We start from the raw sequence: 25,439 nt of genomic DNA, 5'->3' as shown, positions 1-25,439 counted from the left end.
CGCATAATAATAAAGAAGGGAGTAAAAACAAGACTTACACCCTTTGCTCAGATCCAGTCTTTGCACTGAGAGTAGCTGAGTCTGTATTAGCTGATGGTTAGGGGTTCCTTCAATGACTGATGAATTCAGACTGCTCTCTATTGGAAAAGGATTTTGTATCACGACAGTCAATGTTCCAAGTGCTGCCTTTTATGGAATCTTAGCTAAGAGGCCAAAGGAAAAAGATTTCAAGAGAACAGGCAGTCTGCCCTACCTAGATGACGGAATTGAATTGTTTTGGTAGAGGAGAATGCCTCTGAAGACCTACTCACACCAATTCCCACAGCACGTCACACCTCCACACAACTTCACCAGCTCTCTGTAACTTTCCTGGAAGAAGGAACTACTTGATCAATTACAGAGGCACCTTCAGCTGCTGGCAAAACAGGCCATTTTCTAACACGGTGAGAGGTTGGCATGTGTGTCCCAGTGGGCTCCCAAGCATGTGCCATGATACAAATCACAGCCCTGTGATCGCCTGCACTGTTGTTTCAGTCCCATGTAGAGGATGATCAACCTCAAATGCATTCATGTCTGCAAATAAGCAACATTACTTAGTGAAACAGGGAGGAGAACTGTCAGAGAGAGACCACGCAAACTTCTCCTAAATTTAAAAGAAAATCACTGTATGGAATGGCCATATTGGTATTTGCTATACACCAGAACGGAGAACGAACAACCAAACAAAACATTTCACTGACCCTAACAGAATGCATTTGACTCACATACTAAATTCAAGGCATCCTTTAAAACGTGACAAGGAGGCTGAGGATCCAAACAGCGTGTGAATCACAAGAGAGTGCCTGAAGAAACACGCAGCGGAAGAGGCGCAACACCGTTGCCTTCACGGCAGCGTCCTCTCTATTGTCGGCAATAACTGCGATCACAGCCACTGTCCTGCCGGGATCCAGCCCGCGAACCTGCGCAGTCAGCGTTCCACCGGCCCGGTTCGCGACCCGCCGAGCAAGCCGTGCCCGCTCCCGCCGCTCCCCCGGCCCCGCCGCTCCCCGGCCGCGGCGCCGCGGGTTGCGTGGAGCTGTGCTGCCCTCCGGCGGCCGCGGCGCCAGCAGCAGCCCCTGGCCGAGGTCGCCCGCCCGGGCACAGGGACACGGCGGGAGCAGCGCGGGGCTCGGCGCGGCTCGGGTGCCGCCGCGATGCGGGACGCCGGTGTTTCTCAGATGGCTGTTCCTCCGAGTAAGGCGCCTTCGCGGTGTCCTTGCCCTTGTCCTAGGTGATCGCTAAGATCCCTTTCTAACCCAAACCGTTCTGTACCATTTATCTTGTCTTTTTCTTTAGGCTTTCCTTAAACGTTTTTCCTGTTATTCTGCCCCACCAGTTCCTGAATGCTTCCTCCCTTCGGTGTTGAGAAGCGGATCTGCAGCATATGGCATCGCGGAGAAGATGAAGGGAGTCGGAGGAACCGAGACTCAGTTCTGCTCGCCAGGGAGCTGGAGCGAGGGGCCGAAGCACACAGCTCTCACCTGCTTGCACTAAAGTGTAGGGCAATATTCCTACATATCTCTTTTGTAAAATTATTTAAAAATCACATATTTTTACAACATCACCTATATAGAGATATAAATACTTTGTGCTATAAATCAAAGCACTGTAAAAAATGTGATTTAAACACTCCTAGGCAAGAACATTAACATGAGAAACTACTGGCGCTTCGTACTACTTAACTCAGATATTTTTAAGCACTGGGAAAGCTGTTCTGATAGCAACATTCATTCACAACTTCATATTTATTGAAGTCACTAAGGAACAACGAGGAACAACGTATGTCATTGGCTCTGCATTCAAGATCATAAATCATTGCTGTAAAACGCGAACACAGCTAAGCACCACATATAGAGCCATTGAACCATAGACTGGTTTGGGTTGAAAGGGACCTTTAAAAATAATCTAATCCAATCCCTGATGAGTTTTAACGGAATGTTGAAGAGAGGAATTACAAAGAACTGCCCGAGAAAATCCTACTCTATTGATATAAGGAAAACGATTCATTGTTTACATAGAAATTTCTCCCCGGGGCAACATTTCTGGTTTTGTTAGGTGGGAAAAAAATGTAAACTGAAATTTCTAAGGAGCAGTTTTCAACTCAGACTGTGCAGAATGTGAACTAGGCACACAGAGCAACACCGTCTGTGGCAATGAGCTACAGAACCAATACTGGTTTCAGCGGAGGGATTAGTTCCATAGAGCTTTTATATGGATATAGGAAAAAACCAAGTGCTTCATTGATCCATAACGTTGCTTGAAAGACATGAACTACCTCATTAGATCTGATAATTTAATAACTGAGTTTAGAGTGTTACTTTGAAATACAGTCTCAGCAGTATATACTGAAATCATATATTATCACGTGTAAGATACGCATGCTGCAAAACGTTGCATTCATCTCAAGGAGTCCCCAGGAACTGGAACTATACAACACTCATTTCATCTTTCATGTAGTTCAAAATGCACCTGCTAGCAGTACATTATATATGTGACTTGAACATGTAGCGAGAGTAATGCTCCTATCATTGAAACTGTGAAACAATCCATTTTTCCGGAATAGTGCCACGCACAATCACAAGGAAACCTTGAAGTTATTGCAGGTCTCGTGGAATATGCAATACTGATACATAAACTATGGATGTCCAATAGTGAGGAAGTAAAAAAAGAGTTTATGTTGTGGATATATACCTACCACTTCAGCATTCAAGAGCTAGGATGGTTTAGGTCAGGTCCACTGGAAGAGGACTTTAGGTAAGGTTTGGGTGTGGAGAGGTGTGCGTATACATAGGTACGCTTACACACACGTGTGGTGCAACGAGCCTATACATCGGCAAGCCTCGGCCGTGCCGTGTGCCCCTGCCCCACGGTCACACGACACCTGCACGCCCGGTCTGTGGCAGGGGCTCCCTCTCCCCGAGGACAGTCGGTGCCGGCCGGGCTCACCGGAGACCCTGCCCCGGGGGGCGCTCGGTGGGGGCTGCTCGCGGGAGACCAGCGCGGGGAGCTCGGGAAGCCGCTGACGCCTGCCGGGGCTGCGACGGGTCCGGGAGCGGCCCCTTGCCGGGAGGTCCCCGCCGGGGTGCCCGAGGGTCGGGCGCGCCCCGCACACCGCCCCGCGCTCCCGGCCGCGGGCTCCGCGCGGGGGCGGCGCGGGCGCGGCGCTGCGGCGGGGCCGCGCCTGCCAGCGGCCGGGAGGCAGCGCCGCCGCTCCCGCTCCGCTCCTGCCGCCGCTCCGCAACTTTCGGGCAAACGCTGACCCCTCCTCCTCGTCCCCTCGCCGGCGGCTGGTAAGCGCCGGGCTCCCGCGCCCGGCCGGGCAGGCGAGGGCGGTGGGGAACCCCGGCCGCGGCCCCCCGGGCGGGCACCGCCGCGCCCCGCGCCGCGCACATGGCCGCGGGAAACTTCGGCCGGCGGGCGGGGCGGGGGCAATCCCGGGATGCCAGGGGGACCGGGGAGGGGACACGGGAAGGAGCGGCGGAGCGGGCACGGGCGGGCAGGTGTCACCCTCCGCGGAGCGGAGCGGTGCGCGTCGCCCCGGGCGCAGTGCGCGGGCGGCGGCGGCGGTGGCGAGTGAGCGGCGGTCGCCGGACAGGTGCGGGCGGGCCGGGGCTGCGGGAAGGGAGCGGCGGCCCCGCAGTGCCCGGTGTGGAGCGAGCGGGACCCGGTGCGGGGCAGCGCGGGCCGGGCTGGGGAGCCCCGGGGGGCGGCTTTTGGTTCGGGCGTTTTGCCTTGCGGCGCCGGCGGGGTGGGAGAACAAGTTGCTGAGCGATGTAGCACGGGGGCACAGGGTTCAGGTGGAAAATGCAGGCAATTCCCCTCTGGGTGTGTTTTTGGGGGTTGCTTTGGGGTTTTTGTTGGGTTCGGGTGGTTTGTTTGTTTTTTATTTCGTTGGCTTTTGGGGGGTTTTGTTGTGGTTTTGGTTTTTTGTTTGTTTTTAATAGGGCACAGAGGAAAACGTTAGTGCACAATGCTGAAATTGGTGATCTGGTCGCTGAGGCAGGTATCCAAAAAGCAGCACTCGCTGGAGCAGCTACATTACTGTCGTTCTTCGTGCTAGCGTGAGGTTTATGTGCCTTTGCGAGGAAGGTCACTTTTTACCCTCTTTCCCCCCCCCCCCCGCCCCCCCCCAGCAACCCACCCTCCTTTTGCTAAGCCGTGCATCAGCAGCATGAATTCCAAGAAGCAGTAGGTGTTTCTTGGCATTTCAACTGGGATTTTGGAAAGGGAAGCCGGGTATTTAATGGGAAAAAATTGCGATGGAAGGAAAGGATGCGGAGGCTGCACACAGCCCTGGGTTTGCAGGCATGTGGAAGTTGTTGAAATAGGTAAAGGGTTGAAATTGGCATTTGGAAAATGGTGGCTATTTTTTTAGTTACTTATACCACAGATGAATAGAAGGAAAAGCTGGGCCACAAAGAATTTTTCCTGTTTTGCAGTTTGCTGACAGCAGAAGGTAAAACATGTCCTTGAAGATACACAATTTTACATAAACAGCTGATGTTTACATAAGCCTAGATAAGTTTGTGAAAAACGCAGATAGCAAAAGATGCGGTGTTAGCTGAACTCCGCTCTCCTGCTCTCTGTCCATGCAATAATTTATCTTTTTTTGTATTGTTGCAGTGTAAGAACAAAGTGAACAGCTGCACCTTCACCAAAGCAACCACCTGCGTTCCTCTTCTCCTCTGGAATGGACAATGGGATGGTCTCTGACTTTATCATGATCAAAAACTTCTTCCTCTTCTGCGTTTCCATGAGTTTAGCCAGCCACTTCGGGTGAGTTGCCAGTTGCATTTGAATTTCTTCTATGGCTTTTTTAAGGAAATGAGAAAACTTGGCTCCATGTGGTACGGAGTAGCTGAACAAAACAAGTGAGCTTTGTGTTTCGTCGCAAGGTGGTGGTGTCAGGGGGGAGGGAGTGATTTGCTCTCCTGTTCAAATTTGCTCTCTTGTATCAGTTGTTTATGCCTGCTGTGGTGGCATAGGGAAAGGCTTGTGGGGCACAAGTAGCTCAGACCAGGCCTACAGCTGGTGAGTGCTCTGACCTGGGTTTAGCACAGCCACGGGCTGTGGTGCCCTCTGCCCCCATGTCTGTGATGTCGAGATCTTGCACCTTCCCTCTCACCTGATGGGTGCTGGTTATAGGCACTAGTGTGAAAAAACCTCCAAAACTGCAACAGTGAGACTTGATGCACGTTCCTAGCTGACACAGGCTTTCCTCCTGAGTGACCTAAGATAGTGACTGCTTAGAAGGATGTCTGGGTTTGAAACTTGTTAGAATAATTAGAAATCGTGTTTCCCTGAAGCATATAGCAAGGAATTCCGTTTCCTATTTTTGCTTTGGATGCTTTCCTGACAGTGATATTCTGAAAACTGTTTTAAAAGATGCTCTGACTGTAGGTCTCAGAAAATGAAAAATAAAGCCAGAAGCCCTCTATTTATATGTTTTTTCCTATACCCAGAGATCTTAAGAACTTTCTGAATATAAGCTACACAATGGAATCTGGAAAAAGCATTTTGCAAGTGCTTGGGAAACGTAGGTTGATTCTTCTTTGTGGAGGAGAACAATTATTTATGATTTCACCAGAAAAAAATGAATCCTCCCAACACGCTGATTCACAAGCACACCCATCGATTCCTTGCTATAAGAAGATATAAAATGGAGATGCAAATCAGTTTCTGATTTCAAGCAAACGGATTTGTTCCAGATTGGAACTAGGAGAAAGACCAAACTTTGAGTGGTGACTGTCTCTGCTGTAAGCAAAGCTTAGCCTGGTATCCAGCACGTGTCCCGTGCAGGTAGGCAGAAACCTGTAACCTCAGAGGTTGATACGAACAGTTGTTGGACTCCACTCTACAAAGGATGCAAAGAGTTGCATACTCGTTTATTCACCTTGGAAAGACCTGGTTCTTCTTTCACCATGGTCTAATTCAAAAGTCTCCCAGGATTTTGTGACAGAATTTAAGAGGGTTGAGATAGAATGGGACTTGCTTTTAACTTGTCTTTATGTTATTGTAGATTGACAAAATATTTCCACATTGAGAAAATCTTGGTGACTATAACCTTGAGTCCTTCTTGGTTGTTTGTCATTCCTGCGGAAGGCAGCACGTTGCAGTAGTTGAGTGTGACCTGTTTGGTGTGTGGGTCTTTCAAGTGTGTTTCTCCTCTAACAGAAGAATAGATAGATGAGGATGCAAGAAACACCATAACCAAACAACTCCAAACCAAGATGGTTTAACTCCCTTTGGACTCCAAAGCAAATACCGAATCAAAGTCCCAGGTAGAAATCAGTGTGACCTGTAACCGGGCAGATAACCAGAGGAGCTAGAGGAAACTAGGACACTTGTTTTCTGCAAGTTAGTCAAAAAGCTTCTGTGCACTAAAATGAGATCATCACGTAAATTCCCCCCACCCCACCCTCTTGCCCCCCATTTCTGATCTAGTAATTCTAGTCCAGGCCTGCAGAGATAAGCAGCTCCAATTCACTGCACCATTCACACATTGCCTTAGGGCTGAATTTTGACCCTGCTCAAAAGACAGAGGATGCTCCAGTGCTTCTGCTTCAGAGGCAGAAGCAGTTTCAGAGTGTAATTTGCTAAGTGCTTTGGGACTGAGTCTTCCGGATGGAGCAGTACAATTAACATGTAGGCTGCTGTATTAACTGCAGGAATCTAACACTGGTAACACTTGCTGTTGCTACCAGGTTCTTCTTTATTAGCTTCATCCATGTTTCTGCTGTGCTGTTATATTGCAGTGAGTTTTGCAATGTTCTAGATAAAAGTGATTGGTCAAAGGAGCACAAATTAAAAATCAAAATACTGTAGGACATTACAGATGAAGGCAGATATTTTTCTACAGTCCTCCATAGTCATTCCATATTTATATTAAATCATAAATACGGTTTTTGCTGACATAGCCAAAGCCACCTTGGGAGATTTTGATGCACAATGCCTGGTGACATAAACAGAAATTATGTATCTCAATCTACTAGGCTACTTGAGAAATCTCAGCAAAAGACTGTGATTAATGTTTAACATAAATGTGTAATGACTATCGAGAATTATCCACATTAGTAGGCAGTAGAGGAGAACTGTAGACATAATTGGTAGCAGCTATCTAAAGAAAAATCACTGAATTAAAATTCAAAGATATAGATTAACTGAGAAGAGGTTTTGAAGTCCTCTACCCTCTTGTTTTTGGTTTAACAGTTTTATGAATCTACTTCTGCAGAAAATGGTCCAGCACAAATCAAAGCTTTTTCAAGCCTGCTTGAATTCAGCCTTGAGTCATATAATGTATAACAAGTTAGGGTGTTTTACGTAAGTATTTCGAGGTGGCTCACAATTGTCTCAAAAGTAAACATCAATAATAAAGCTGGAGAACGATTAAAAGTAAAATAAAACTATGAAGAGTATTTTCAGGTGAGATAAAACACTGCTTGTGGGCCCTCAGGATGCCCAGGTAGTGGCAGCCCTGTGAGGGTTGGTGCCATGTTTGGCTGCTTGCACACAAATCACCCTGAGATGAGGTACCCCATGGTTGGCTCCAAGCTGGCCAGCTCTTACTTTGCAAGTCCCAGGCCATCCATGGGGTCACACTGGTGATGCACAGTCCTGGTGTGTTTCTGTTTCAGATGTGCCATTTCAGAAATCTGTCTTAAGAGCCAGAACCAACAGGGATGGACATTGTTAATGTACCCACAGTGTAGTTGCCATCTGCTAATAATATTTATAACAGCAGAAACACAGAAAACAGAGGATCCCAATTATATGTAGCCAACCCAGCATTTCTCTGTACACTCTGAAGAATTCAGTCCATGATGCGTCTGTGGTTTCACATACTTCTTCTCCAGCCCACAGCCCTTATCACTAAGACCATAATCCTACTATTTAGGCAAAACATACCTCTCCTTCCGGCTGTTATTTCAAGTTAGTTTCTGCAGCCCTAAGCAGTTAGTTCTGCTAGGATACCTCATTCCAAGTACTTGTGATGCTAGGGAGTTCTTCCTCATATTTTTAAAGACTAATTTTGTAAGAGTTACTGTATCCTTACGCAGTCATGCTTGTCTGTTTATTTTTTTATTCTGTCTTCCTTTCATTCTCCATATCTCCAGATAGGTTTTTGAACCCATTAGACAATTTCAATAACAGGAAAACGAAATTGCTATCTAGAATTGCTTTCAGGAGGCAAACAGTTTATCAGTAAATCCCACTGTCGAACAGCTGAACGGCTTCAGCATCTCTGGCCTGCCAGCTGGCCAAAGAGCAAGAGTGTCCCTCAGGCCACCCTGCTCATACTTGGTGCAGGAGAAGCCCTGGCATGCAGTGCCTCCCAGTGAAGCTGCAGGTCAGTGACCTGGGGAGATGAGAGTACTGGGAGGTGTTTAATGACCTGGAAGCAGTTCAGGACATGGAAAGGGGCATTAGAATGTCGTGGGGGGAAAGATGGTGAGATGTTACCCTGTGAAGAACAGGCTCTCACTGTACTGGTCACAAATTACTCCTTCCGTGAAGGTGGCAAAACACAGCTCTTTCTAAATAAAAAAAATTAAATAATTTTTTAAGAATCTGAAAATATTTTTAAAATTTCATCATTTTAGTCAGTCCTCTGTTCTAATCCAGTGTGAAAGAATTGAGTCTTCAGTGCACAAATTCACAAAATCAACATTTTTAGATCTCAAGAATCGATACGGAAGGAGTAGCAAGAAGCTAACTTAGAGAAGTAAATCTATTTCCTGTGATGTCTGGCCAGCTGGCTTTATCCAGAAGTTTGTGTTGCGTCTCCACTGTCTTTCACAGACTGTTAATTTGTCTGAAGTTCAGATATAATTGCAATCCTATTAAAGCAAGTTATTGGAAACACTACTCTTAAAAGAGAGAGAGAGTAAAATATATCTTTCAATAGCAAAATACTCTTCAGTTATATTTTCAGGAATTCTTACCTTTTTTTTTAAAGAAGTTTTTGGGGAAAAAATCATTAAATATCTACCATACATTTTCCTCTTATTACAACTAAGCTATGAGTTGTACCTGCCATGATTTTGACTAGATGGCAAAAAAGACAATGATGTTTAAAGTGGTAAATGATGAAGTCATCAGAAGAGGTAGCTGACCATCTTTAGAGGGTTATTACATTTTACACTGATGGGCCCCTTCTGTGGCTTCTGATTTTTTCAGTTACCCTGAAATTGCAATATTAAATAAATGTGATGAGAAGTATTCGTGGTTGGTTTAGTTTATGTTCAATAATGAGCTTTAAAAGCAATAATCTCTGAATTTTCTTAGCATTTCCCTAAGATCCTTTTCTAGGTTTATTTTTATCCCTAACTGAAAATTTCTATAAAAACATTTTTCACTCCAGAGGGGTAATAATATGCTTACCTACTAATATGTTGATAAAGCCTAATCCTTAGCAGTGTGGAAATAATTAGTCTAGGGTAGGTAGCACCTGTTTTTCTCTCTTCATTGAGCTATATAATATCTAATATATGCACTTAACTTTGTAAGCAGAGTTTGCATGTCTTTTTACATGTCACAACAATCTCAGCCCTTACTCAAAAACATGTGTTTCACCAGCAATCTCAATAACAGAAATTAAATGCTAACTTTCTGTTAGGACAGAAAAAGTTACACTTACATAAAAGCAAACAGCAATCCGTCTACAAATGCAACTTCACATAATACTGGCATTTAACGGAAATTCAGAATCAGATGCTTTCTTTTTCGGGTGAAGTGATCTGCCAAATCTAAATTGGATTGCAGTTTTGCAGAAATGCAGACATTTTGATAGTCTTCACCATAGTTGTTTCTCCATCTTTTTCCTCTATTAATTATCTTTTGTTGTGAAGAGGTAAAAGTATTTCAGTATATGAGGTGCGTGTACTATTCCTGTGAAAGACATACATAGCTGAGATAGAAGGAAGCAGCGTCGATTACTCTTGTTAGATTGAGAGGAGCAGTTATGAGAACTAAGTATGTTTTGTCCCATCGCCACAAAAATAGTTCAATGGAAATCCTCCCTCAGAGTTCAACTGGCTTTGAATTCAGCCGTAAGCACTAAAAATAACAAGCTTTTTCAAGAGCAGAGAAACTAGTGAAGCTTTGTGTCCTGTGCCCCCAACACTCTATCTTTGCAATAATCCCAGCTCCACATTTAATATCCCTTGTTCCCATCTCCCATTACAACACCTGCATTTTACTTCTACTGTCCTTTTCTCCCAAGATCTTTCATAATGACCCTGCAAATCTCCTCCATATCTCTTAATTGTCAGAGAGGAGGGGGGCTGGTCTTGCTGAGGCTGTTTCTGAGCTGCATGCATACTGAGTGGCCCAGTCAGCAAGCCAGAGGGAATGAATGACTGCTAACCTCACATTTTTACTTAATGAGGCACTAATTTAGATTGCTCTCCCCTTGTCTAGTCACAGCTTCTCATGAAACTTGTAGGAATGAAATGAAGTTTGATCTCTCTGCTTCTTTGTCAGATGCAATGGAAAATGAAAATGGGTTCCCACATTGATGCGGTGTAGCAGGCAGACAGCATGATGCATTATCTCTTTCTTATGAAAAAGAAAAAAAGCTAAAAGAGATGAGAAAAGTTGAAAATAGTATTCTAGGTGTACTGGATTTTCATGCTTTATACTAGGATTTTATCAAAGCATTGGTTGTGGTTGCTGCGTTTAAAGAAGGTCTCTAAGTTCTGTCTCCTGTTTGCATTTGTTCGGCTGCTACTTGTGAATATTCACTTTTAAATGGTATCCCTTCAATTACAATTAGAAAAAAGGTCTACAAGCTTTTTTTCTGGAGCGGTCCAGCCTGAAAACCTGTCTGATATTTGTGTAATCTGTTTGCATCTTCTGGGTTAACTGTCTTTCTTGTCTGCCTCAGTTGCTCACTAGAGGTTGTGGTCACAGCATAGAAAACAGAATTAATTTGGTCTTTTGACCATGGAGATGAAAAATAGGCAAGATTTGTGGCTATGCCTCCACCTGCAGCAAAGGGAGATCCTTGGTGGCCTTCGGCTCTGCAGTGTGGAGCTTGCTGAGGGTTGCAGCAATGCCAACTGCACTTTTAGACCATAAGAAGCCTCCTCAACCAGGCGTTTTCATGGGCTTCAGTGTTTCAGGGAATCACACCTGTGCTCCTTCCACCCGACCTTACTCCCATGTCCTGAGAGGCTTTGCAATCCTTTTCTTTTTCAGCAGAAGCACACAAACTGTAAAGGGAATGAGCACAGGACTGGGCATCCCCGGGTCTGTGAGGGGATACATGGCTGAGAGCAGCTTGTTCTGAGCTAGGTCTGGCTTCACTAAAACTTCCAGATGCATTACAGGGGTGTGAGTGTAGTCTCATTGTGGAAACCTTACGCAGGTAAAACCAGGTTGAGGTCCCTTTGTCTTTCTTTGTATGAATCCTATTCTGTTAGGCAAGTCAAACACAAATGTTACAAGCATTCTGCAAGGAAAGCTGTTCAGAGAGATATTCTGAGCTTCTCTATTTATTTACTGATTCCTTTCCCTGGGGACTGGTAGTAAATAAGCATGGTTTCTTTTTATTGATTGATTTTTTTTTTTTTTTTTAATCTCTGGGTGACTGTCTCCCATCAAATTCAGGTTTCTTAGTGTAAGCTATTTCTGCCTGCTGGCAGGGTGCATGAGGCAGGGTACAGTTCCTGGTGGAGCGGTGTGCCCTGTCACAGCTGGAGCATTTGCTGGTGATCTCAGCAGAGGCTGAATCATGAATAAGCGCCTGGTGTGAAATGTCTTAAGAGATGCTCATTGCTTGCTGTAGGTAAAGCATGCTTATGGATAATCTCCCATGTCTATTCTTTAGGTAAGCAGAGGCATTAATAAGCAGGGGATTTTCCTAAGCATCTTTAAATGAAAATCAAACAGATTTAAAAATGCGAGTTGTTAGTTGTGCTGTGAGCTGCTTCCTAGGTCTGAGCCATGGATAAAATGATGAAATCGAAAAGAGTTTGGAATAAAAACAAATCTGCCCCAAAAGATACGGAATGAGGCCCACTACACGTTGCTGTTATTTGCATACTACAAGGGAGAACTAATTTATGCAAAAGAGAGAGGAGGAGTGAAGAACTGTGTTTTCTGTACAGCACTATGTTTTCCAGATACCCCAGTGATACCCCAGTAGGATTTTTGAATGTAGTGGGAGTTTGTTATCCTCAAATAAGGTCACAGTTCATCCTTTGTTCTGGCAATAAATTATAGAAACTTTGAAAATTAGAAGCTGTTTGGCATTTAAAGATTCAAGAGCACCTTCAGGCATACTTGAAGGTGCATCCCCAAGCACACGTGTGCTTCTCATGCAGCTGCCCTGCCAGCCATGTAGTTCCCAAGGAATCGAGAGCTAACCTGGGGAAAACCAGTAACATCTTTTGCCAGCGCTGTGAGCTGTGCTTGCTCCCTGCCATGGATAGAGCCATGCCAGCACTGGGGAGGTGGTGGGGTTGATGTGGGAAGGGGTAGCATGGGTGACAGGGATCTACCTGTGCATTATGGACAAAGATCAAAGGGCTCAGGTGTCCCCCAATCCTGCACCCCAGGGTTTTACCTCCATGGCATGGGTCCTTCTTTGAGTCCTCCTCCAGGGAGAGCTATTTCCAAGTTTATAGTAGCGATGAAATAAATTGCTGCAGCTCCCTGTGCTATTCAGGAGCAGGAGGAGAGGACAGAGCCTTGGAGGCTCCATCACAAAGTTCCCTTGAGACTGAAGCCCCTTGAAACCGGCATGGCTTTTGACATGTTTCCTTTTGTTTGCATGAAACAGCTTTTCACAAACGCCAACACCATCAGTAAAAGAGGAGGCCAATGATAACATCACCATATTCACCAGGATCTTGGATGGTCTGCTGGACGGCTACGACAACAGGCTGCGCCCAGGACTGGGAGGTAGGATAACACCAGCCGGTCCCCCCTGGATGGGACCAGGGTCTATGTGGTGCCCTCTAAAGTGGGTGCCTGCTCTGGGCTGTGACAGGGGACTTGTGTTTGATTAACTAAACTGAGTCCAGGAAGCAGATTTGTCTCCTGCCAAATGGGGCACAAGAAAAAGATTACTGAAAGTCGTGTTCTTTCAGTCACTCAGGTCATCTGAGGTTGGCGTAGGAGAGCATCTGTGGTACATCTTTTTTCAGTAATTGAATACAGTTTGGGTTTTTCTTTCTGGTACTTCCTAAGGTGAGCAAGAGATTATGCTAGCAGGTTGCTGTGAGATTCCCTTACTGGTCAGCCTATATAAAATTATGTTGGTAATGCATATCTCTTTAAAAACAGATCTCCAAACCATCCATATTTAGACAAGTACAGCAAATCTGTATTGATATGTCTTTTTGATAACCTCTACAGCAGCTATTTTAAAACCCTAGCATGTGAATAGTGGTTGCCATCCTAACCTTGTTGAGCCCTCCTTCAGCTCTCTTTCCCCCAGATTTCTCTCATTTTCTACCCATGTGTAAACCATCTGTTATGTTTCTTCCTGGCCCTTTTTTAATCTGGCTACCCCCGCCCCTTCCTCTTGTGAGACCAACACATTGCTTTCATCCCTTTCTCTCCTTCTCCTCTCACTTTACACAGAGATGCTTGAAAATAGGGCTCGATGCTTTTTATCTTATATAACGAACTTCTGAAATTTCTGCCCTTAAATTAAATTAGACCTGGATTTGAAAAGATGCCAGAAGGACTTAGAGACTGGAGGGTAGAAATAACTTGACCTAACTTCGGACATCTCTGATAGATGTCTGAAATCAGGCAGATCACCCAAGCCAGCAGAGGGGAGTAGGTCCTTCTAAGATACACTTCATCTCATCCTGTAGTAGGTATTGCGTAAGTGCTGGCAATGTGCACTGACAGCCCAGAAAGCCAATCGCATCCTGGGATGCATCAAAAGAAGTGTGGCCAGCAAGCTGGGGGAGGAGATTCTTCTCCTGTGCTTTTGTGAGTACTGTGTCCAGCTCTGGAATCCCAGCATAAGAAGGACATGAACCTGTTGGAGTGACTTCAGAGGAGGCTACCAAGATGATTAGAGTGCTGGAGTGCCTCTCCTGTGAGGACATGAGGAGAGAGTTGGGGTTCTTCAGCCCAGAGAAGAGAAGGCTCTGGGGAGACCTTACAGAAACCTTCCATTGCTACTGGTGCTTAAACAAAAGATGGGGAAGGACCCTTTTATCAGGGAGTGCAGTGATAGGATGAGGAGTAATGGTTTTAAACTGGAAGAGAGTAGATTTAGATTAGGTATTAGGAAGAAATTCTTTACCTTGAGGATGGTGAGGCACTGGAACAGGTTTCCCAGAGAATCTGTTGATACCCCATCCCTAGAAGTGGTCAAGGCCAGGTCTTGGGGCTCTGAGCAACCTGATCTAGTCAAGGGTGTCCCTGCCCATGGCAGGGAATTGAAACTAGATGATCTTTAAAGTCCCTTCCAACCCAAACCATTCTGTGTTCCTATGATCAAAACCTGTCAGTCAGAGGGAATGCACCTTGAAGGGCTGGTTTCTTTCTGACTGTAAGAGCAAAGTCTGGACTCCCAAAGGTCAGCAATTGTATTTGATCCAGGATGAAATGTCTCCTCAAGCATGCTCTTAATTTCAATCTTTTGGGGATTTTTGAGTGATTCAGGAATTAATAGTACAAAAAGCATTTCCAGTGGGTATTTGCCTTTTAAAGCAATTACTAATGTGGAGCCCATGTTTATTACAGAGAGAATAACTCAGGTGAAAACAGACATCTATGTTACCAGTTTTGGTCCTGTGTCAGACACAGAAATGGTAAGTTAGCATGTGGCTGCCAGCTCGGTTGTATTTACTTTGCTAAAGTCATTTTTGGCACCATCGTTTCTATTCAGATCCTGCAATACCTCGAGTGTTTCTTTGTACCAGGAATACACCATTGACGTTTTTTTCCGACAAAGCTGGAAAGATGAAAGGCTGCGATTCAAAGGACCTATGCAACGCCTCCCTCTTAACAACTTGCTCGCCAGCAAGATTTGGACTCCAGACACTTTTTTCCACAATGGCAAGAAGTCTATTGCTCACAACATGACAACCCCAAACAAACTTCTGCGCCTGGAGGATGATGGCACTCTGCTGTATACCATGAGGTAATAGCCAGCGTTGATTTCTTATGATGCTGATTCCCAGATAACTACAATTACTTGTGGGAAGCATCACTTTCTCCACTCCTAGTAGAGCCAGGGAGCCCATCTTTCACACATATTCATGTGAATATCAAGAAAAATGGAAAATATAATTGTAGCCTTCAAGTACAAATTAATTTGTAGCTTCTGAATACCGCTAGTGCTTAACTATTACTTTTGATTAAATGGAAAGCATATTCTCAACAGATTTGATGATTCAGTTCAGCTTTTTTATGATTATCTGTTCTCTCTTACTGTTTGTGTTTGCAGCTGTAGTGCAGACTGAAGGAGAACAGTATCCAAGACCAGAAACTGAGACTTTGTTCTGGGGCAGTACATCTTGAACCTTTGGAGCTTTTGTTATTTTTTTTTATTATTATTAATTTGACTAATAGTGCTTAAAGGCAAACGATCATGGAGATGAATGACATAAGCTAGCAGCACTGTGAAGCTGCTTTATGAGTACAATCCTGCAAACAAAGCTGAGACATTATATTACAGAGAAGCAAATGGGTGTCTCAGATCTTCAGAGTTGTACTCCTCTTCTGATTTGAGTAAACTGCCAAGAATCATCATTGCATAACAGAGGTAGAAGATACAACATCAATGATTTTAGGTGTCTGAAATTCTTTTCAGGACAAATCCCACAACAATATATGGAAATTTGTTCATTAAAGTTAATTAGCCTGTAGTAATTAAGACTACAGTCTGTCTTCATCAGGGTTTTCTCCAAGACCATAGTCATATGGGCAACTTGAAAAGGAGATAAAAGGAAAAACCTACCGAGCAGCAAAGGGTTATTCTGAACTTTCCGTAAACAAGCCCAGAGTGGTGCCTGAGAGCCAGCAAAGTGCTCAGGAGCCTGAAGTTGGGTACTGAGCTGACTGGATTTTCAGCAGGCAGCCCCCAGCCATGTGTGGGAAGCCAAGCTCCGGCCAGTGCTGTGTCCTGCTGTGGGACCTGCACACTGGGAGGGAGAGTCCCAAGCTCGCTCACCGGCCTAGTGGTTAAGACTTGTTCAGGCTCCAGAGGGTTATGCTTCTGTACATAAGGACCTGGAGCTTCTCAGGTTTTATTTCTGGTGTTTCAGACATGTTTGATTTTTTTTTAGCCTAGTCTTAAATCCTTTCTTTGAAGGAAAAGGAGATACATGGTATCTTTATGTATGTCCTTACAGCTTTAGACCATCCCAGTTGTTACATTAGCACTAAAAAGACTTAGTCATGATGGAAGTCATGTTTTAAAGAAGGAAAAATCATCCCAATTTTTTCTTCTACTATGGGTGTTGCTGTTCTTACTAGCCCCAAATTAGTGATCACGGCAATGATAAACCAAAAAAAATGTGAGGATGCGTGGACACACTTAAAAGTCCAAATAGCTATCAGAGGAATATTGCAAAAAAAGTTAGTAATGGCAGCCTTAAAACCACTCTCCACTGCTGCATGGACCAAATAAGTACTACTCCAGAGATTGCAGCAGTGGCAATTCCCAATTATCTGTGTAAATTACTTGTGTGAGTGAACTCCAGATCAGACTTGCGTTCATCCTGGAGCAAAACATTATGTTGTGGCATATTGCACAATTTCCATGCAAGCAGTGTTTTTTGCAGTGTTTAACAAATGCAGTGAAGCCCTGATTCATGAGGTGAGGAGCTAAGCCACCCCAGCTAGCAGTGAGACCTGGGTGAAGTAGACCTAGGCGAGCTCATCACTGAACCTGAGTTACTCTGTCAGGGTGTCCCTCTGGTGAAAACGGCACAGTATTGTCAGGTGCCACAGGCACCCTACTGAGGAAAAGCTCAGCATATGCAGCTGGAGAAAAACATGGATGTGACACAGACTTTCTCATCATCCCACTCAGCTTCTTTTCCCTTGATTTTTTGGGATTGATGATGGATTGGTACACTACAGAAAGAATAGAATGTTTTTTAAACCTAAAAACCATGCAACATAACTTCCTTTTTGTTAGAATATTGTCTGTGGAAATAAAATTTCTACAAATCACTATCACATCAAATTTCTACTATCACTATCTACTATCACTAATACTAATGTGATAAGAAATAGAGTGCAAAGCTTTAAAATCAGCTTGCTTTCCACTATTACAGTGGAATAGTGGAAAACAAGCTGATTATTTAAAGTCTCTATGCCCTTCTGCGTAAACATGAGTCAGGAGCCTGCTTTTGTAACGTACATGGAGCTATGCTCCTTTAGAAGCAGAGCCATTCTGTGCTGCAGGGTGGCTTGAGGATCCCATCCCAGTCTGTTCAGAGGTGACAGTGACAAGAAGCCAGCCCCTTCGGCTTCCTTGAGTGTCCTAACAAAGGTAACAGTCAGCAGAGCTACCTAGGATGGCTTTCCCTGAGAAGATAGACAGCACTGGGCTTTTTTGGGGGGGAGCTGCTTGTCTCAGTGGTAGTGCCTTATGAAGTACTGAGTTTCAGCTGAGGCTTGAGCCCCAGTTCCTGTAGCTCCCATCAGGCTTACTCAGTTCTCAGTATCTGGGGATGTGTAGACAACCCTCTGTTAGCTCTGCATTCTCCTCGTTTCCAAGGAGGAATTGCGAGCTTCCCAGACTGTACGTAGGAGTATTCTGTGTGGGGAGGATTGGACCCTCTGTCATTGACAGAGATGCCTGAATTGCTTTTGCAACCTTGCATCTGGCTGCCTGAATGAAGGGGAGGAAAGCAGCCGAGCCAATGCTGACCTTCCATCCTGTTTCACTTCCAAATATACCAGGTATGATCAGCTGAGCAAACTTCCAGCTTTAGCACTGGTCAGGACATACGTTTCCATGACACACGTGTTTACTTACAAAGAAAAATGTATACCTCGCATATTGCATTTGATGATACATTGTCTGGGTCAGAAGTTGATGGGATGTGTGTTGCTAGGGAGATCTGATAAATGGGCTTCTGTATACGTGTGGCATTAAAGACCTTCTGTGCGAATACAGGAACACAACATGTCCTCTAGACAGATTTCACAGACAGCAGTGTTCTCTGTGGGGAATGACTTAATAATTCTGGTTGTCTTTTACTTGGGAGGACCTATTAGTTTTGTTTCACTAATGTGATTCACAAATGAAGCGCTCCTGAATGGAACGCTGCAAATTCTGTTTCTGCCCCTAGAGGGGAGTATTGTCTGCAGCTCCACTTTTAATTTTTTTTTTAATTTTTTTTTTTTTTGTAAGAACACTGATATGAAAAGCGCTAGAAAACATACTTCATATTTCACTAATATATATAGAAAATAGAATTATGGATGGAGGTAAAAATTAGATTCTTTCCTTTTAAAAAATTAAAATATATTTAGTTTATTTTATCTGAGAAATGAATATTGTAAGAAGTATAGAATTCATTTATTCTGAAAAAATGGAACAGTGATTTAAGCAACGTTTTCAGGCTAAGAAAAGAACCATCATGTTTCAGTGAGCTGCATTTTTTTTTTTTTTTGCTCAGTGGGAATTGGCTGTAAAGACAGAAGCTTTGATAAACTTTGCTGTAGAATGCCAGAAAAAGTGCTGTGAAGAAGCCAAAATTTGTATGAAATAGAGCATGCTCACTAGAGCTAAAATTTTGGACCATAAATTAACTTTTCTCCAGCAGCTTTTACACATTTCTAATGGTTTTCTATCAGCTTGTGGATAGTGAAAAATCCTTCTTGTGCCATCACAAGGGCAGTCCTTAGAGCCCCGTTCCCACTGTCAATTTGAAAGGATCCCAAATCCCTTTTTTTACCACTGGGTCTTCCACGCATCTGATCTAATCTGGGATTTAAATAGGACATAGTCATATATCTGAGGAGTGCACAGATTGTCCCCATGTTATTATGGTGACTGAAGGTTGCCAGAGAACCTGGGAGAGTTTACAATAAAATCTGTCCCCATAATTTGCATATGAATAATTTAGCAGCTGGAGAATGCTGACGTTTTTCAGCATGGTGTTAAAAAAACTCCAAAATTTTTAGTGCAGCCCTGAGATACTGTTATCTTTACTGCTCCAGAAAGATATTTACAGTTCAGCAACGTGTGCCCACTTGATGGCAGCATAACCACGCTACTTGCTCTGCTGTGGTGCATACACAGGCTTACCTAGGCTGAAAATACTGATTCTTACATTAGCACTTAGTGTTAAAATTGTATGTGCAACTGAACACGTGTCCTGGGTGCATGTTAGCACAAGTTCTGCTCTTCCATGAAGGACTTGGACTAGCAACCTAACCATTTTATGCTCTAGAGCTATTGATCATAAAACGAGTTGACCAGAAGATATGGTGCTGCTTTCAAGACTTTTAATGGGAAAGCCAGGGTTTGTTTGTTTGTTTGCTTGTTTGTTTGTTTGTTTGATTGTTTTTTAAGGGAAGATTATTCTATGAGAAATGTATGGGTTCTCAAGCTGTGACTTTGCCAGAGTAGATTTGCTACTGTGCCTCAGAGCGACAGGTGACCAGCAAATCTATGATTTAAAATGAATCCTCATTTTTTCAGCAGCCAGATGTCTAGATGGGAATGTTTATGTTCAGTCTGAATGTGCTTTTTCTTATTTCTTATTTATATCTACAGGATGGGATCTGTCACTGCTTTTTAAGTATTGTATAAATATTGCAAAACTAATTAGAAGCTGTGAAGACATACAAATACACATTTCCTTTCTGCATTTTCTTTTGTATTCAAGCTTCAAACTGCCTGAAGCTGGAAGAAAAAAGAAAAGTAACTTCTTTACATTGGGATGAATCTTGCAGAGTGATGAAAAGCTGCCGTGGTGGCAAGGACTCTGCTGCTTTTTGTCAATTCAGATTTTGACAGACCGAGAGAAAATAGGGATATGGGAAGGGAAGAGCCTTTCCCTGAGGACAGGAGCAGGATTCTTGTTTAAACACCAAGTCTATTGGTTCACATCACTCTGTTTTGGTTGCATGTTGTCCCATTTCTCAGAAGTTGTCCTTCAAGGAGCCAAGATTTGTGGTTTTGAAAAATCCAGGGCTGGGGTTACTCCCAGGGAGAGAAAGGCATCAGAGAAGACTGTGGTGTAATACATTCAAAATGGGCAATTATGATCTGTCCAAATATAGTTTCTATGTAGATAGTGTGACAATGGCCTACTCTGCTGATAATAAAAGTGGGCAGAGCCCTGCAGATATCTCCATCACAGAGATGGGAACTTGCACAGCAAGGGCAGAATTGATTAAAAGACAAAACTCAAACCAGAACCAGCATGTCACTGGATGAGGGGAATGCTTGCTTGGACTTTGAGGAGCTACAAAGGGTACAACTTTAGTTCCAGGTCTGTGCTGAGCTTAGAGGCAGACCCAAATTCTCTTTGGGGCTAGCTGGTACAATTTCTGCCAGATTCCTTTGTGTTCCACCTGCTTTATAGGCATGAATCAGCATGGTTGGCATGCATGGATGGGGTGACTGAACAGAACCTGGAAGGAAGCAGTGCCCTGACAGGTGCCCAAGCACCCAGGGAAAGCACAGATGCTTTGGTGACTGCCCAATCTGCTTCTGAATCTGGGAGCTTTGAAAGTACCTGGTAGATGCTGAAGAATTGTTATAGCTCTGCTGTCTTTTTTTATTATTAGGGGAGGATAACATTACAGTGGACTGACTCCCTGGTCATTTCACTTAGACTGAAATTAATATCTTAATCTGCCTAATCAGAAATACCATCCTCTGAAGTACATTATATTAGTGCTGAAACATCCGAGTGCCAATGAGTAATCTAAAATACACTTTGGTGTAATGCACCAGGCAGGGTGGGTGGGATTCACCTAATTCTGTTCATCTGTAATGTTGGTGACTGCAGCTGAGCCTCTTGGCTCACTGCAGGAGAGAGAATTTCTTACGGAGTTAGAAGTCTACATTATTTCAGATGTCTACTTTAGTAGTGAAGTTAAAAGAGGCTCATTTCTCTCCACTCACTCTTTAGGGGTTCTTGTTTTATTTTCACAGTCTCAGACAAAGTAGTACAGCGTGACTGATATCTTTGTTTAGCCTCATGAATCTCATCTTAGTGGTCACCATCCTTTGGTGTTTCCCATCTCCATGCTCAGGGAACCTGGAATTGGGTAGTGTGCCAGTAACCTAAAGCTATGGGATGTTCTGGCCAGCATCTGGTCCTGTAGCTGTTTTGTGGAGGACTCACAGAGTCTTCTGTGCAACATAAAGCCCAAGGTTGTGCAGGTGTAGCACATCTAAACATGCATAAATTGGGTTCAGTCCTCTGCTTCTGTCTACGTGCATGGAGGAGGGAATATAGTGCACCCTGTGAAGAGCTCAAGAAACAACTGTCACTAGGAGATTCGGCCCTTCCTTCTCTGAGGTTGAACTGTAACAGGTGATTATGCTGTAGCAGATGCTAGCACTGGTGGTATAAACAGCAAACAGATGGTAAATTGAGGCCTGTTTAATGGCTATTTATGGTGTTAAACAGCTGAGGAATCATAGGGCTCTCTTCCTGGAGCAGTGAAAACCCACAGTCTGACCCTTTACCTGGCCCTTCATGGCTGTATTGATCAGGAGCATGTAGCATTTCAGAAACAAAGCAAAAAAAGCCAGATAGTCCCATCCTGCTTGGATGGCTAAGCAACCTTCTTCATGTACCAGTAAGGTACGTACACATGGGGATGTGTGTGTTTCCCTGTGAAAGGTCCTCTCATCCCAACCACTGCTTCCCTTTTTTGCAAAGCTGTGGGGAGCAGACAGTTATGATGAGGAGTAACCTTGGAGACAATTATGATGAGGAGTGACCTTGGAGGTGGACCTGAGATGGATGGGAGGAAGCTGGGGTTAATGCAAGTGGTTGAAAGGAAACTGTGATGTTTTTGAGCTCTAAGTCTGAACTGTGGAAAATAACCAAAGATTTTAGTTCTGTATTTTAAGTTGCCAGGTCATAATCCTTCCTACGTACCCTGCCATGTCTGTGCATCCCAGTCTAGATTGTGAGAGAGCCCAAATAGGCTGGTACTGCCCATCTGGTGTCTGCTCCTCCTCCTCATCCCTCTCCCCAGCCTTACTTTCCAAATCCAGATAATTTTTCTCAGTAGAAAATACTTGATGTAGTATAAGCCTGTCCATGGAAATATAAAGGGCGTCTGCACTGGAAGGAAGCAAAAGGTTGTCCGTGCAGTGAGGTAGCCTTCATTCATGCCATACTGACAGGAAGAAATGGAAAAACAAAAGCCCTTTTGGACAGTCCGAAAACCTGCACTGATCAAATTGCCTAGCAGGTGATAGCAAAATTGGAGGATGACTGTCTATCACAGTCCTTAGCCTTCATCATTTAATGTGCTTTCTATGCTCACTTCTTTCTCCTGTACTTGGGTTTTCTTCCACTGAAAGCAAAGATAGGATGGGCAGTTGACTGGCACCAGGTATTGCTGTTGCTGGCTGGTTCTGCCAGTAACTGGGACTGGCATCTCTTGAGAGCCAAAAAGAAGATCATAGTTCAGTGTTACTCAGCACTTCAAGAACAGCTGTACTTACTGCAGTTAGCTCCTCATTGAACATGCTGTCAAGAAGCCACGCAGATAAGGAGATTAGAGTCAAAACGTGTAGCATGGGTGGACTTGGGGAATGTGTGGCCTGGCAAAATGAAGTGTAGGCTGGTTGAGATGTTTTTTTCCTATTTCACCTGCATCAACAACTGCATCAGCTTCTCAGTATTGCTAGAGCTAGTTAGATTTTGGGTTTTAATTCAAGAATTCAGTAAAAAAAGAAGCTGCTGCAGAGAAGTTTGGAAGCTTTCTTCATGGGATGCCAAAAGGGAATTCATCATGGTTAAGGGACCATAAAGAAGAGGAAGCTTGGGGAGGTTTTTAAGTGAAACTATCCAGTAGGTGAGTGTGATGCTCTGCAGTGCATTCAGAGCTGCACAGCTGTTTTGATCTAAAGTTTCTTTAGGCAAGTAATTTTTTTAGGAAGAGAACCTGAAGAAGGGATTGTCTGTCAAAAAGGTTGGGGATTTTACTGCACCAGTTAGTCCAATAAAAAAACAGAGCTTTTTCCAGCAAGTTCTACCTTGCTTATGGACTTCATTGGATAACTTGCAAGGCAAGGTTGGATAAGCATAGACTCACTGCTTCATCCATTGGTTTTATGCACTTAAAAGAAGTGCTGGAGAATGAAAGGTATTACCTCTGCTATAAATGTCTGCTTTGCGATTCTTTCTGTAACCTCCCAAATCCATATCATATAATTTGTGTGTCCTGTTGGTTGTTTCATTCCCTTTTTCTGTTTTTCCTGTGTCTAGAGGCTGAACATCTCCCCTGCCCCCTGTCCAAGTGTATGCTCTGGGTATGTCAAGTTACTCTATGTGCAGGGAGGTCATTCTTATAGTGGCTCAGCTTTTGAGATCAATTCTGCCACCTCAGATCATGTCACAATAACTTAGTCTTCAGCACAGTTCATCTAGGCAATTAAAGTCTTGTTTCACACTTCAGCAGAAGCTATGCTGACGATTTTGTTTGCCTAAAATGAGAGTTTTGCTGTTGAGTACACAATCCATCTGAATAATGTATTCACAGCTCCCAAAAGCATCAATGACTGGAGCTCTTAGTCTTCCATAGTCCCTTCCCTGTAGGATTTTAAAGGACATTTTTGTTGTCACATAATAATAGCACATCTTAGCATCACAGGAAAGTTGGGACATGATAGTATTCTTGGCAGAGTGGTTATGAAGTTGAAATGGGCTAAGACAGAAATTTCTGCAGACCACCCCACTCTAGTCTTAGATTTCCTTTCAGTTCTCTGTTGACTTTATTCGGTGTATTCCAAAGAAATCAGTGTTTATAAGTAGGAAGCAGTGCTGAACTGTCTCCACATCCCACATGGACATGCAGATCAAGGCCCCAAATCTGTATTTTGGCCTTTTTTCCAAGAATGTGATGGAAATTCATGAGCAAAGCGGTGTTTGAGTTACTGAGAATAATCATTTCTCTTCCCCTGGGCCAGGCTGCTGGCAATCACCCAGCCAGGGGCAGGTTTCAGGGTGACTCTTAGAGCCATTGCGTTTCCCTTGGTGAACATCTGTCCACATTCTAACACTTCTGTGTGGTGTTCTGTAACCCACCACCACCAACAGGGTTTGATAGGATTGTATGGCAAGTGCTTCAGAACCAAGACAGATCTTCATATATATTTGTGTGTGTCTGTGTCTGTGTGTGTATATATATGCTTCTATATGCATATATATATATATACACATACTTATACTGGAACACGTTACATTTACTTCAGGAACACAGGGAGACATCGCTTCCCTGGACTATATACACTTATTGTGCTGGGGCCTGAAACAAGTCTTGCTTTAAAACCTTTCGAAAGAAATAGAAGTTTGGTTATTGAAGTGTTCCCAAGGCATCACAGTGGGGGAACAGCTGAATGGTTGTCATCAGTCAAGGTCAAATGAATAATTTCACAAAGCTGACCATGTGTTCACAGTTTGAAAAATCAACCCAAACCATTAACTCTATTATTCTCCTGGCTCCATGTGTGTCAGAGGGCATACTGGAAATATCACAAGGGCTCAAATTGTTCTGCTGAGGTCCTGCTGGAGCAGGTACCCTGGGAAGCTTCTCCTGGAGTTGCCTCCTGTAAAGGGTCTGACCCAACCCTGAAGTCTCCCTTCTCAGGGCGCCAAGTCCACTGGAGTGGGATATAGCCTGGCTGAAGGCTAGATCCACTTAACTCTTTTTTGGGGTGTTGGGAAGATAGCTGGTGGTAGGTTTGAGTTTCAAGCAAATATTTTGCCTTTTATTAGGGAAAATAGCTGGTCTCATGCTGGGAAGAGCAGTTGGGTTCATCTGAGCCCCATAGCAGATACTAGTTGCCAGCACAGGTGGGGTCAAAGCACAGCATTTAAATGCTTCCTGTGACACTGGGAAGAGTAGTGCACAGAAATAAATAACTAAAAAGATGGAGCTGGTTTGAGGATTAATGCAAATAGGCAGAAAAACTTTGTATCTCTTTGGTCATAGTACCTTAGTGCCAACAAAAGTTTTCCTGTGTCCCCTTCATCTGTAACTCCTATAATTCAACATTTATCTTGAATTAAGTTCTCCCAAAATCCATTGGTGTCTTTGCCTTTCTGCTCCCTTTTCATTCTCGAGCTCTCTGTTTTAATTTGTTTTCATATTAAAGTTAGTAGCTGATAAGGAAAAGCAAGTTTTGCAGCTGTCTGTGGCAGATAATACATTGGAAAATGTTTCCTGCACTTACAGAGTCGAAGAAGGATGTTCAGTCCCCCGTCTTT

At 43.9% G+C, this 25,439-nt stretch overlaps 1 protein-coding gene and 1 long non-coding RNA gene across 2 annotated transcripts in view; one reads left to right on the top strand and one right to left on the bottom strand.

Moving 5' to 3' along the window:
- LOC136285410 (uncharacterized) overlaps window positions 1-25,439 on the bottom strand; it is a 90,065-nt gene that overhangs the window by 23,380 nt on the left and 41,246 nt on the right. The window lies entirely within an intron of this gene.
- Window positions 3,500-25,439, top strand: part of GABRA5 (gamma-aminobutyric acid type A receptor subunit alpha5) — a 55,702-nt gene continuing 33,762 nt past the window's right edge. The window contains exons 1-4 of the mRNA XM_066176533.1: window positions 3,500-4,815; window positions 12,824-12,945; window positions 14,752-14,819; window positions 14,931-15,151. Of these exons, the coding sequence (XP_066032630.1) occupies window positions 4,730-4,815; window positions 12,824-12,945; window positions 14,752-14,819; window positions 14,931-15,151 (497 nt within the window). The 5' untranslated portion in view covers window positions 3,500-4,729. The remainder of the gene's footprint in view (window positions 4,816-12,823; window positions 12,946-14,751; window positions 14,820-14,930; window positions 15,152-25,439) is intronic.

The sequence above is a fragment of the Chamaea fasciata genome, unplaced genomic scaffold (assembly GCF_029207755.1).
Source record: "Chamaea fasciata isolate MVZ Bird 193981 ecotype frontalis unplaced genomic scaffold, bChaFas1.0.hap1 SCAF_2, whole genome shotgun sequence".
Lineage (NCBI taxonomy): Eukaryota > Metazoa > Chordata > Aves > Passeriformes > Sylviidae > Chamaea > Chamaea fasciata.
The sequence above is the reverse complement of the archived record's forward strand: the minus strand, read 5'-3'. Positions and strand labels throughout refer to the sequence as shown.